This window comes from Ursus arctos, unplaced genomic scaffold (assembly GCF_023065955.2).
Source record: "Ursus arctos isolate Adak ecotype North America unplaced genomic scaffold, UrsArc2.0 scaffold_7, whole genome shotgun sequence".
Lineage (NCBI taxonomy): Eukaryota > Metazoa > Chordata > Mammalia > Carnivora > Ursidae > Ursus > Ursus arctos.
In genome coordinates, this window is record NW_026623089.1 from 57210855 (window position 1) to 57226063 (window position 15209).

The 15209-nt window shown below is 35.0% G+C and overlaps 1 protein-coding gene across 10 annotated transcripts in view; it reads left to right on the forward strand.

Moving 5' to 3' along the window:
* The window catches only part of CTNNA3 (catenin alpha 3), a 1640794-nt gene that overhangs the window by 1031489 nt on the left and 594096 nt on the right, over positions 1-15209 (forward strand). For all 10 annotated transcript variants that reach the window (XM_026504310.4, XM_048218672.2, XM_048218678.1 and 7 more), the window contains one exon: positions 14027-14119. In XM_026504310.4, coding sequence (XP_026360095.1) covers positions 14027-14119 — 93 coding nt within the window. The remainder of the gene's footprint in view (positions 1-14026; positions 14120-15209) is intronic.

Sequence of the window (15209 nt, forward strand, 5' to 3'; positions counted from 1 at the left end):
GTAAGGGGAGGGAGAGAGAGGGAAGCAGACTCCTCCCTGAGCAGGGGGCCCAACCCAGGCTCAGTCCCAGCACCCTGAGATCATGACCTAAGCCAAAGGCAGATGCTTATCAACTGAGCCACCCAGGCACCCCGTTATTATGTAATTTAAATCCAAAACCCATCTACAGAGCCCTCACAGGATTTGGGGAGCCCAAGGATAAGGGGATATGGAAACCATAGTGTTTAATAGTAGTATACTGATTTGCATATTTTGTTGGGGCCTTCAAACACACATATGCAGTCATGCTTACCCCACTCCCTCTCCTCCAAACACATGTACACACACACTGCCTTACACATACTGTGTTCTTTCAATTTGTCTTACTCACTATGGGTCATTTATACTGAAAGATAAGAGTCTTTCTACAAGATTGTAATTCTAGTAATTTAAGCTTATTTGCCTATTTCCTTCAAAGTTAGAATTTAACTTTTGTCGTAAACAGATACCTACAAGTTGCATAAGTTATTGTTCTGATATCTTCCAAAATAAAAGCTGTCAGAAGATTGATTGCCAACTGCCACTCTACTAAGAGACTCATTCTTTCATGAAAGTAAGGAATGTATCTAGGTGTGGATGTCTTGATTAGTTAGGGAATCAGGTGGTCATGGCCACCTCATCCATATCTGCAAAGTTTATACAATATGATTCAATTAATTTTGCAGTGTATGACAACTTCAGTTTCCATGATGACATTTGAATAGAGTGATATGTACAAAAAATGGTGGTTCGGAATTAAAGTAACTGAAACTTTATATTGGCTTTAGCACATTCTGTCTTTAAGAAAATCAGTTCTCTTTCTGCCACTTGAGATGTCAGGTCACTGGTCATAAAATCGCTTTGAAATTTGATGTCAATTTCAATGATAGTGAAGGCCAATTATGGTACTTTTTGACATCTGCCCTTTACACACTGATCCTATTAATAAGGACTTATTAGACCTGCATGCTTCATATTTATGCTTGACCCTCAGCAGACAACAAAGTATATCACCAGTTCAGGAAACAACACTTGATCTTGTCTTTAATTTATAGTTTAGACTTGCGTTGTCTCTTTGGTAGTTAAATCGATTTTATTCGATGCTGTTTATTATATTACATTTACTTGACAGGTGGCACATACTTTTATCCTTTGGGTAATGATTCTGAGGTGAATAATGGCTTAATTCAGAGAGGGACCTTGAGGGAACTGTCTAGCTGGTTTTACCATTATAATTTACATTGTATATCCATATGGTGTGTGTGTATTTGTATACAGTTATACATTGTTCCAAAATAAAAGATGAGAAATGTGTTTGGTAAAATGGGACCCTCAGAGCAGTATACATTGCAGACCTCAATTTAGGCTCTGGAACATACTTCAGATAATTTATTAGAAGTAGCACTCCAACAGTCAAAACTGTTTAAGTCCTGTGTGTGTGCATGTGTTTGTGTGTGTGTGTGTTTTCATCTCATTCATTTCCTTTGTGATGACACATACTGACACAACATATTAGTGCTTGTTTTTTAGAATAACATTGGCATATGTCCACTTAGACAAATGATTATTTTCATCTTTAATGACTCATTGGAGGGAACAAGAAGTTTGAATGCAAATTTGCATAGAATTGGAAGATGTGGATAAAATAAGAAAAAAACTTTGCACTATTTTATAATCCCTTGATCACTAGAAGCATCACCTTGAATCTGCTGCAAACAGACTAACAAACACACAGACACACACACACGCACACACACACACACACACACACACACACGCCATGCATAGAATACCTTTAGCATTCCAAACAAATGGAATTTTTATTTGTAGTTAAGGTCATTTTTGGGTGGTCTGAATTTGTCATTTGCAATGAGCTTTTATTCATTTAATATTTGCCATTATATTAAATAAACATGAGATAAAACCAGTGCCTGGTTCTCCCATTTGAATAATCATCCATATTTGTGAATCATCATTTCAATATACCAGCATCCGAAACAATAAACACTATTTTCTATCTAGTAGCACTTAAGTCATTATATATGTGTATTTTCTGGAAAATCTACTTTTAAATGGTTTTGGATTCTTAGATTTTGCAATAAGTGTCATGATTAATATGATCCTCTTGATTGATATTAAAAGTTCCTATATAGGTAGAGAAATTTTATATTTTGTTCAAAATGAAATTTATTTGATTTTTGCTTATAAAAATGATTCATTCTCATTACAAAAACTCAAAATATAAATATAAATATATAATTATATATTAGAGATATATTTATATATATCTAAATTATATATATGTGTGTGTATATATATATATATATATATATACACATATATATATATAAAATTTTTTTGGTGGGCAGCAAAGCAAGGTTTATTGAAAGATAATGGAGTAATAGTCCAAAGCTCCTGAGGAGGGAGGGGACCTGAGAGGGTTGCCCTATAAATTTTTAAAAGCGTGAAGAATGAAAGTTGAAGTTATCTTGAGTCTTACTTCTCAGAGGTAACCACAATTACCATTTTGGTGAACAACATTTTAGATATCACACTTTCATACACACACCCACACACACAGACTCATCATCTTTAATAAATGAGTTCATGTTAGACATTCTGTTTTCCTTGTCAATGGCATGTTTCCAATTCAATACATATAGAATTATTTCATCAATCATCCTTTTTGTTTTTAATTAGATAAATATGTAGTGAAAAAAAGATACTTGGAAAAAATTCAGGCACTATAGAAGCATGAATTTCAAATAGAGTGATTCTCTTTATGGCTATAGCAATCCCACTTCTTTTCCCATATATAACTCTTGTTAATAGTTGGGGTTTATCACTGTAGACTTTATATTTTGCATTTATGCATAATTATAATACATAGTTTTATTTAAATAGGAATACTTTTTACATATATTCTATAATATTTTTTACTTAAATTATATATTTGAGATATTTTATGTTAGCAGAAAGGGTTCTTTTCCTTTTTTTACAGAATCATAGTATTACAAGATTTAATTTATGCTCCCTTGATAAATATTTAGATTCCTTTTCACTTTTCAAGTAAAGTTGCAATGAACCTTCCTGTGGCTGTATGTTTGTTCACATATGCAAGTATTTCTGAAGGACAGATTACATTAAATTAAATTTCTGCACTTTTGCAAATTTTAAATTTTCATAGGTGAGGCTGTATGGCTATCTGGAAAGTTGGCCATTTACCCTCTAATTACTTCCCTATACCTTCAGCAATACTGTAAAATATAAAATTTTTTAATTAGTGCTAATATGACAAGGAAAAATGTCACTTTCTTGTTTTTGTTGTATTTCCTGCTTAATAGATAAAAAGGTGCATTGGGAATCTTTTGATGTATTTATTGTATTTCATATGTTAAGTGTCTGTTTAAATATTTTGTCCATTTCTTAATGCCCTTTTTCCTTCTTGATGTTTAAGAATTATTTATGCTTTCAGGATACTAATCTTGTTTGGGTTATACTATACCAAGTACTTTTGTTCATCTTTTGCATTTTGACTTTGTAAGTTTTCATTATTTTGAAATTTCAAAAATTTTTATGCAGTCATATATGCCAGTCTTTTTATGTACATTGAATTCCCCCACCCTCTCTCCAAGTAGTAGCCAATTGGGCCATCACCATTATTTTTTCCCATCACTTCGAAAGTCATTAAATTTCCAAGGGTTTTAATTACTCACTTACTATACTTCCCATTATTCTTTTTTGTAAATCATCTTTGCTAGTCTTTCACATATTCTTCCAGATGTACATTAAAATTAAGCTAAGTTCCATTTAGAACTATTAAATTAATAGACAAATATAGGAAATGAGTTGACATTTTATTTTTACAATATTGAGCATTCTCATTCAGGAATATATTTCTCCCCATTTATCCAGTTGTTCTTTTATTTCATTAAGTAAAATTTAATATATATACACATATGCATTCCATGATATGCACATAAGCATGTATATGATATGGTTGTACTATTTCTTTTCTCTTTTTTTAATTTAAATTCAATTAAGTAACATATAAATGTATTTGTTTCAGGGGAACAGGTCTGTGATTCATTAGTCTTATATAATACCCAGTGCCCATTACAGCACATACCCTCCCCAATGTCCATCACCCAGTTATCCCATCCCTCCACCCTCCTCCCCTCCAACAATCCTCAGTTTGTTACCTATGATTAAGAGATTAAGAGTTTCTTATGGTTTGTCTCCCTCTCTGTTTTTGTCTTGTTTCATTTTTTTCCTGTCTTCCCTTATGGTCCTCTGCCTTGTTTCTTAAATTCCACATATCATTGAGATCATATGGTAATTGTCCTTCTCTGATTGACTTATTTTGCTTAGCATACTACCCTCTAGTTTCATCCATGTCATTGCAAATGACAAGATTTCGTTTTTGATGGTGCATAATATTCCATTGTGTATATATATTTACCACATCTTTATCTATTCATCTGTTGATGGACATCTGGGCCCTTTCCATAGTTTCGATATTGTGGACATTGCTGCTATAAACATTGGGGTGCAGGTGCCCCTTTGGATCACTGCATTTGTATCTTTGGGGTACCCAGTAGTGTAATTGCTGGGTTGTAGAGTAGCTCTATTTTCAACTTTTTGAGGAATCTTCATACTGTTTTCCAGAGTGGCTGTACCAGCTTGCGTTCCCACCAACAGTGTAGGAGGGTTCCCCTTTCTCTGCATCCTCACCAACATCTGTCATTTCCTTATTTATTAATTTTAGCCATTCTGACTGGTGTGAGTGGTATCTCATTGTGGTTTTGATTTGTATTTCCCTGATGCCAAGTGATGTTGAACACTTTTTCATGTGTATGTTGGCTATTTGGATGTCTTCTTTGGAGAAATCTGTTCATGTCTTCTGCCCATTTCTTGACTGGATTAATTTGTTCTTTGGGTGTTGAGTTTGGTAAGTTCTTATAGATTTTGAATACTAGCCCTTTATCTGATATGTCATTTGCAAATATCTTTTTCCATCTTGTTGGTTGTCTTTTGGTTTTGTCAGCTGTTTCCTTTGCTGTGCAAAAGCTTTTTATCTTGATGATGTCCCAATAGTTCATTTTTGCCCTTGCTTCCCTTGCCTTTGGCAATGTGTCTAGCCAGAAGTTCCTGTGGCCGAGGTCAAAGAGGTTGCTGCCTATGTTCTTCTCAAGGATTTTGATGGATTCCTGTCTCACATTTAGGTCATTCATCCATTTTGAGTCTGTTTTTGTGTATGGTGTAAGGAAATAGTCCAGTTTCATTCTTCTGCATGTGGCTGTCCAATGTTCCCAACACCATTTGTTGAGACTGTCTTTTTTCCATCGGATATTCTTTCCTGTTGTCGAAGATTAGTTGACCATAGAGTTGAGAGTCCATTTCTGAGTTCTCTATTCTGTTCCATTGATCTATGTGTCTGTTTTTGTGCCAGTACCATACTATCTTGATTATTACAGCTTTGTAATAGAGCTTGAAGTCCAGAATTGTGATGTCCCCAGTTTTGGTTTTCTTCTTCAACATTCCTTTGGCTATTTGGGGTCTTTTCTGGTTCCATACAAATTTCAGAATTATTTGCTCCAGTTCTGTGAAAAAAGTTGAGACTCCACCCCAGAATTGCTAGAACTCATACAGGAATTCAGTAAAATGGCAGGATATAAAATCGATGCACAGAAATCAGTTGCATTTCTATACATCGATGAGATAGAAGAAAGAGAAATTAAGGAGTCGATCCCATTTACAATTGCACCCCAAACCATAAGATACCTAGGAATAAACCTAACCAAAGAGGCAAAGGATCTGTACTCAAAAAACTAAAGAATACTCATGAAAGAAATTGAGGAAGACACAAAGAAATGGGAAAACGTTCCATGCTCATGGATTGGAAGAACAAATATTGTTGAAATATCTATGCTACCCAAAGCAGTCTACACATTCAATGGTTGTACTATTTCTTAATAGGTATATATACCATGAAATTTATAACTTTAGTTGCTACTATGACAGACATTGGGCTATTAAAATTTTATTTTATGCTCACTGATGTATAGAAAAGTAATACATATTATTCATCCTGCATTAAGTCATGTTACTAAATACTCAGTAGTGGTAACATCTTTTCAGAAAATTATCTTGCATTCTTTAGGTAGGCAATTTTGTCACCCTCTGTATAATATTTGCAGCTATCAGTTATTTCTTAGGTTCATTTACATTGACTAGAACCTTGAATAAAATGTTGATTAATTTCAGTAATAGTGGAAATGCTTATCTTAATCTTGACTTTTGGGCAGGATATTTGCTGTAAATTTCTGGAATTTGTTTCAGGTTAAGAATGATTCCTTATAGTCATAGCTCACTAACATTTTTTTGTTTCTTTATTTAGCTTTATTTTGCCTTAATAAGAATAGGCATAAAACTGTCATCAAATGCTTTGTTGAAATCTGTTGAAATATAGCAAAACAAGTCATTTTATAGTTAGATTTCCCAATCATGAACCACTGTTTATTCCTAGGGTAAACCACATTGTCTTGCTGTATAGTTATTCTTTTATCACATAATTAGATTTAAGTTGCTAATATTTTATTTAGAAATTGCCTGTTAGTTCTGCCCCTTGATTCCTATCTAATTTTATTATCAGGTTACATAATCACTAAAAGGCAATTATTGAAATGGGAGGAGGCCTACAAATCAAATAATTAATCTGTTCCTCATCTTGCAGATGAATAACCAAAGACAGACAGATAAATTGTTAACACTAGTTAAAGTAATTCAGAGACAGGATTGTGTAATGTGAGATTCATAAAGCTTGGGAGGTAGGTTGAGATGCAAAGTCCAAGAGAATATGAAGTTCCTTGGTAATAATTTGTTTTCTTAACACACGCTGACTACATTTTCTTCTACGAGATCCACTGCCTCTAACTTCCTATTGTACTTAGAAACAGAGTTATTCTCTTTTTCATGTGTTACCACAAATAGATTCTATTTCCTGAGATTTGCTTCTACTTTCTTTGATTTCCCTTGCAGTTCCCTTGGATTCTTCCCAGAGGTGAATAATCAATATTTGTTACTTGGTTGAAATTGTCCCCCTGCATCTTGCCCTGCACTTCTGTAGCACAATTCTATTAGTGAAATACTTTAGAAAACTTGTAATTCATATTATTTCTTGTTATTACAAAGAGCATCAGGGAAGCACTGTTTCACCAGGAGAGATAGAAAAGCTGGCTTGTTTAGCCAGAAGTCACTTGGATGCCAACATTGGGAGATCATAAACCCCCTTCTACACTTCTCAGGCTCAGTCCCAAGCCTCTGAGCGAGGCTTGTCTGCAAACAAAACGTGCATTACATTATGTTCTGCAGGAGACAGTAAAGCTCCTGGGTTTGTTGATGACAGTTATCATACCTCTTTCCATCTGCCATACTCATCAGCATTTGGCCAGCTTGGGCCCTTTGAACAATTATTTTACTTGATTAAAAATAAATAAATTAAAAGCTAAGTTGGGAGCTCTTCAGTTGTTTCCAATTTGATATCTTAAGTGAAAGTAAAACTTGAAAGAAACTGCCCCCCAAGCTTTGTTAAGTATGGTGACCAGACTAGAAGAAAAGTGTGTTACTTTTCTTTGAAGTCCAGTGTCTAAGCCTTTGTGGAATATTGAAAATGAATTTCAAAGGGAGATTTTATTCCCCTTTTTGCTTGTCCTGAATTTCTACTGCTGTCTCCTTCCTCTATGTTCCATTTGCATTCTGTCCTTGGAAATGATACATTCTTAAGCATGCTAATTTGTGCATTTATGCATTTATTCATTCACTGAAGATCTATTATTGTTTGGCTATCATGTATCAGGCCCTAGGAACTGAGGGCCTAACGTTGGGCAAACACAGGTAAGGACCCTGCTCTTAAGAAGCAGAGGAGATGGTCACTAATCAAATTATCCCTTCAGTGAATGTATAATCACAAACTGAGACTCAAGCTGTGAAAGAAAAACCTGACTTGGGTATGGGGAAGTCTCCATGGTGGATGGGAGATGGAACATTGGTGAAAAACTCTTTAAGGAATTGCTTTGGAGCAGAGATCTGATGGATAGCAGTAAAGTAGGCCTAAGGTGTATAAGGGTGACAGTTAAGAAGGAGGAGCAGCATATTCCAGGCTAAAGAAAATAGCGTGTGTGAATATCCTGTGGCAGAAGGAAGTATGGATAACTGAAAGTTGGTTTAATATCTGAAACAGAGAGAAAAGGAACTATGCATGATGAGGATAGGGAGCTAGAAAAGAAGATGATTCAGGAGATGTTTGAGAGGTGAAATAAAAAGAAATGAGTACATGTGGGAATGGGGGAGTGAATATTGTCCAGGTAGTTTCTAGTTCTCTGCTTTGAGTTGTAAGATACATGAGACTACCACACCACCTACACAGTTCTCTGACCACATAGGCTGGTTTGACCATCAATATTCCACTCCAGCATTCTAAGAATGGCCCGTGTGGCTAAATCAATGGACAATTTCAGGGATTACTTACTTGACCTGTCAATATTTGATAATTGAGATCACCTTCTTGAAACTTTCTCTTCTTCCAGCCTCTATAGCATCAAAATATTGTGGGTAACCTTCTCTATCCCTGCTTTTCTAAGACTCATGGTAGGATTATCCTCTTCTAGCAGCCTAATAAATATGGGTGCCTTAGGTACCTTTCTAAGAATATTTTCTCCATACACAGTCACATCCTATATTCATTGATAAGCTAGTAACTCTAGTATTCTGTCTCTGAATTTCTCTGTCTCGAAAGTGTTTACACAGGAGTTGCATGACCATCTGTCAGAGAGAAAAGTGAATGAAAATTAGACAGTGACCTTTATCCCCCACTGAGAGCTAGGATACACAGTGACATGATACTACAATTAACTATGTGAACTATGTATAAACAATGAATGTGTGGCAATGGAAATCTCATCAAACATCAAAGTTTGCTTCATGTTCTTGAGAAATCATATCACAGGTAAATAGCTGTGTGAGAATTCCATGGTGACAGCCTGAATGATGTGTGATGAACAGCTGTCCAAATAGTGAGCTCGTTCATAGCAACAATAGCATTTCAGTTATCTAAAATGACAGAGAGGACAACTAGTGCTGCTGGGATTTCAAATAAAACTTGATATTAGAATGTTGAAATAGATCATGCTCTGGTATTCAATACTTTTTAAAAAATATTTTTATTTATTTGAGAGAGAGAGGAGAGAGAGTGAGCATAAGCAGAGGGAGGGGCAGAGGGACAAGCAGACTCCCCGCTGAATGTGGAGTCTGCTGCAGGGCTTGTTCCCAGGACCCTGGGATCATGACCTGAGCTGACGTCAGATTCTTAATGGACTGAGCCACCCAGGTGCCCCTCTGGTACTCAATACTTTTAAAATACAGTCTCTTTACAAGATCAGAACAAAACAATGATGAAAAGCAGAGTTGAGCAGATAGCATGGTAGACTGACTGAAAAGTCATTGAGAATACCTCAAATCCCCAAATATCTTTTTTTATAACTGTCCTTGGCTCTATCATTAGCGAGTCATTTTTTTGGGTCAAGCATGGTCATCTCCCTGACCTTGATGGAAAGTGAGGGACAGAACTAGCCTAACTGGCAGGGTTCTACAAGGCCAGATTCCAAAATAGAGTGTTTGTTTGTTTGTTTATTTAAAATTCAATTAGCCAACATATAGTACATCATTAGTTTTTAATAAATATTCAATGACATCATTAGGTTTTGATATAATGTTCAATGATTCATTTCTCACTTAAGACCATAGCTTAGGGAGTGAAGGGTGCCATGTTTTGTTTTGTTTTGTTTCTTAAGATTTTATTTATTTACTTGAAAAAGAGAGAGAGTGAATGAGAGAGGGAGGGCGAATCTGAAGCAGATTCCACACTGAGCATGCCCAACACAGGGCTTGATCCCACAACTTCGAAATCATGACCTAGGCCAAAACCAAAAGTCAGGTGCTTAACTGACTGAGCCACCCAGACATCTCGGGTACCATGTTCTATGCCATGTGAAAGGGTAGAACCAAAGTTCAGCAAATAGAAAGGATGACAGGAACATACAAAATTGGTATAGAAAACTTGAATTAGGAACCAGGAAGAGGATAAAAAACACCAACCACATGGAAACAAATGTTAATTAGTTTAGGAATCATCTGACCAGGCTTTGTTGTCTACAGTTTTTGTTGTTGTTGTTGTTGTTGTTGTTGTTGCTGTTGTTGTTTTAAACAACCCAGATAGAGCAGTACATTTAGTCAAGTTTGAAAAGTCTAGAATGGACACACATCTTAGAGGCAGAAGGACTGGTGAGAAGGAGAGAGGGTCACGTGAAAGGCACCGATATAAAATACATAAATAAAATCATTCTTGGTAACATGACGTGTTGCCATTTAAAGATTTTTAAATTTATCTTTTGCAATTATTAGATACAGTATCATTGATGATTTCAATGATATAGTTTATTTTTTTCCCAAATTTATTCATTTGACAGAAAGAGAAAGCATGAGCAGGGGAAGGGACAGAGGGAGAGAATCCCAAGCAGATTCCCTGCTAAACATGGAGTCTGACATGGGGCTCAGTCCCACGACCCCAAGATCATGACCAGAGACAACGTCAAGAGTCAGATGCCCAACCAATTTAGCCACCCAGGTGCCCCAGTTTAATTTTTTATAAAAATGAAAGAATATTGTGTCCTGGGCTTTTTCTTTTAACAAACTTATGAATTTACCTGAGTGCCTTTGCTCCCGTTTGTTTAGGATAATTTAGACTGATCTCATGGACTTGGGTAAGAATGTAGTACAATATCAATAAAAAGTTATTTCAATGCAGGAATTTTTGTCAATACTTTTAATTCAGGGTGGCATAAAAGAGCACACACATAGCTCTACTTAATAGTCTCTGTCATTGGATGGTTTGAGTATGTTTCTTCTCCTTGTTTGATTTTGTTTTCCTATCTGTACAATAGATGATTAGAGAATGGGATCAGAATTCACAAACTGCTGACCTATGAACTAAAGCCAATAGACGGTTAGTTTGGTCAAGGCAATGTTGTTGTTATTGTTTGTTTTTCATCTTGTTTTAATGAGTTCTAATGCCTTTAGGGAGGGCATACACACTCACGTTTGCCTGGAGACCTACCAACCCGCCCAACCACTGAGTTATATCAATATTCCATGTTTGTATTTTCTGCATGAGTCTTGAAAATGCTTTAGTTTGTGACTTTCAGATTAGACGTTTTGTCAAATTTCTTTAGGCTCTTAAGGTTTTAATTCTGTAAAACCTCTTAAGAGACTAACTGCTCTTTCCCACCCTGCGCTGGTAGAGAGACAGATGAACTAGAAGGAAATTCATACATGGTCAAGACTACCTGATGGCTCCAGGCCTTCTCCACGCACTATCTCATTTAATCAAAGCACTCCAGTGACACAGATATTATCATCATACCCATTTTTCAGGTTACAAAATAAGCTTAGAGAAGCGAACATTTTGCCCATTGTCAAATGCTTATTAATTGTGGAAATCAGGCTTAAGCCTGTTTTGTCTCTAGGTTCAAGAACTGTTTGTCTCTAAACTCTTTCTAGGTCCTAATTTCCCTTAGTGGGCAGAAACTTTCCAAAAGGATCTCTTGAATAATGAAGCTTTACACAGACTTTGAAATGTTGTCAAAGTTAGATATACAAAGATGTCAGATGTCCAAATATCTCAAACAATTTTACAAAATATTTTATTTGCATGCTGCTTTCTTTGATTAGTAGGGAGTTGCCTTCATGCTGTGCTCGGAAACATAACCGGCTTCCTAAAAAGCCACACAGAATTTAGGAATATTGTTAGAAGAAATTTAGCTTTCATTCACATATTGATGTTGCTTTGGAAAATATGTCACAAGTCACTCAAATTAGAAATGTAAAGAGATTTTATTTCTATCCCTTAACTTTTTTTTTCATTTTGTCACAGAATACTAGCTATTTCATAAATTCAAATTTGTTTGCATAAAACATCACTAAAACTCCACTTGCGTTAATCTGGAAAATAGTACTTGATTATTTAGAAAATTCATCTGACACAAAACAGTTCTGGTAGTGATAATTTCAAGTCTGTCTGACTAAAGGAAGACAAAGTGTTAGGATGATCATTAACTGAGTAGAAAACTTTTAGCTGTGCTGTATATTCAATTGAGAGTTTTGTAAAATTTGAGTCTACTCATATAAACAGAACTTTTGTGATTAGGATGATTTCCACATTATGTTAGTCACTGAACTGGCCTACAATAAACATGGTATCCAGCAAATGTCCAGTAGAAGAATATCTGTTTTTAAAAGGGAAAAAAAGCGAAAGATGATCCATTAAAAAATAAAGAAAAGAGTATTTGGGGCATGTTTTTGTAATTTTTTAAACTTTGGATTAACCAGCATTCATCTGGTTTGAACAAAAGATTGAGCCAATAATTTCTAATTATTAAAATTTTACTTAAAAGAAACAGTGCTCATATTTACAGATAGAGATTTTCTTCAGTGCCGTGCAAATTATTAGAAGACATGTCAAAGTGATTAGATTGCTGAATCGTACTTTCTGTGAGTGGAACTTGGAGGTGGGAGGGGGTGTGGAAACTACTGCCCTTTTCAAATAATTCACAGATGTGCTAATTGTATGTCAGATATGAAAGTTGAAGCATTGTGACCTTCAAGCCAACAAAAGCCCTTTTCAAGTAAGCCATTTTCATATACATTAATAAAGTGAACAATGCCCTTCCACAGCTAAATAATGTATGGCTTTTATTTCATTATATGTAAATGCAAATCATGGAATTGTTTCACTGTTCACATATTAAAAGTAATGCTATAAAAAAGCAGACTATAAATCCACTTAAGTTACATTTTGTGGTACTCTACAATTGTGATCCAAGGATATATTTGTGTTTGCTTCCATTGTCTGCAGCTGTGTGGTTTTCTGCAACTGGATGTATTTTGGATTTGTGTAGTAAAATCTGCAATGTGTTGAAGCATATAATAACCAACAGAGACATTAGAAAGGTTAAGAAAATGATGGAAAAGCTATTTCCTTGCAGTGATGAAGACAGTGACATAACTTGTAGATCAGAGGAAACATTGCCACTGGACACATTCACCTGCTAGCAAGAACAACGTTGAATAAGAGTGAGGGTCAAAGGAAGAGGAAGGAATCCCATGCTCTTCCTCATGGCTCTTTCATGGTATAAAGAAAGTATTTGTAAATATTGGGCTTAGGTAATGGACATTAAGGTGACTATTTAAGAGAGCACCCATTTCACTGGAAAGCAGTGCAAGTTTCAAAAGGAGTAATATATAAAGGAATTTAGGTGTTACTAATGCTTGAATCAAATTGCTGAAATGTCAAACAGTGCCCATGAAGTTGTAGTAGAAAAGCAAGAACAGGAAGAAGAATTTAATTATCTTGTATTTGTCTAGCTTTGTAATATATTTGATGCTGAATAAAACATGAGTAAAGATATAGTCATGCTTAATGCAATTTAAGTATGCATGGTAGACTGTTGGGGAATGAAAAAAAATAAAACAATTACAAACATAAAAAAATTATAATCGATGAGATTCCAAGAACCTATTAGCATTCAATCCAAAGATAAACTGTTTTTTTTTTTTTTTTTTCTCCCCCAGTCCTATAGGAAACCATAATAGTTAGCATCTTATTATGGGTTAGATGTTGATACCAAGAGACTGGATAGGGTTGAGTGATTCACTCATCTGTCTTCCTTTTTGTTTTAAAGAATTTTCTAGAGTCCTTTGTTGTTAATTGTTTTAATAGATTCTCTGAGTCCTTCCATAAAACAGATAGCAGTGACATTTATGAGAATGCTGTTGTTTATCACTGAGATTTTTCAATGAATATGTACATGCTCTAAGTTATTTAGGATAACAAATGTTTCTGCATTTCCTTAGTAATCTGAAATACTTTCCATTATTTTGGATTGTATTTAAGGTGGCAAATCTTGCTTGTTCTATGTCAACAAATGAAGATGGAATTAAAATTGTCAAAATTGCGGCCAGTCACCTGGAAACCTTGTGTCCACAGGTACGATAATTAAGTTGCTGTCTCTTTCATTAAACTAACTGTAAAAATTATATTTAATACTCTGGAGCTTTATATATATGAAAATATTTTAAGATATTTATTTTAAGCACAAAAGATGACTTGTCCTAAGGTCAGGGTTTATTCTTTACTAAGCAGAAGTTTTTTCTTTACTTAGCACCTGGTTCTTGTAACATTCCCTAAGGGACCATATCAGAATTTTGTGAGAGAAAGGTACAGTGTGAAATCAAAACAGGGCTTTGTCCAACAATTTTATTTTTAGTCTTATTAATTTTGAAATCTCAGAATATGAAAGGAATGACTTCTTTTCCCCTCTTTTATTCAAAGAAGACATGAGTTTGAAAAAAGCCAAGACATTTTTTCTTGTCTGCAATTCAGAAGTTTTTGTTTGTTTGTTATCTGAAAAGCAACATATCTTTAGGGAATTATTTCTAGGATAGTGTCTTGAACCGTAAATCAGTATACACCTAAGGACAAACTTAAATACCTTGTCTTAGAATAATCAAGAGAAAATATGGATAGTTACTTCCTCATAAAGGTCACAAATGTTGTAAGGATGTGAAATATAGCAATGATTAGAGACTTCAAGTCTCTGGATATCTGCTGAGATTCTCATCTTTCTAAAAGTGGTGTATGTGTTAAATTCTTGATTTGCCTTGCCAATAATTTCATCTCTAAGAATATTGAGGAAACAGTAAGGGAGACTCCTCCTTTGGACTTAATGTGGATTAACAAGTAAAAACTGGCTGGAGAAGTCGAGTCCAGAGGACCTGCAACTGAGATCTCACAACTGATGTCAGTTTTCTGTGAGATCTCACAAGCAACCGAAATACTGCACTGGGGTCCCTGAAGTGGTTGAATCATTTATACTCCCCTCCGCAGTCAGGAGAGTTCGCATTTCTCTGTACTGTGGATTGGATTTGATGCTTTTAAAATGTCTTTTGAATCGGAAGAGTAGTAAATATATCTCATTGGTTTTAATTTATAATTTTCTGATTACTAAAGGGAACATTTTTCAAATGTTTTTTAACCATTTGGTTTTCTAATTCCGTAAATTGCCAAAATCCTTTGC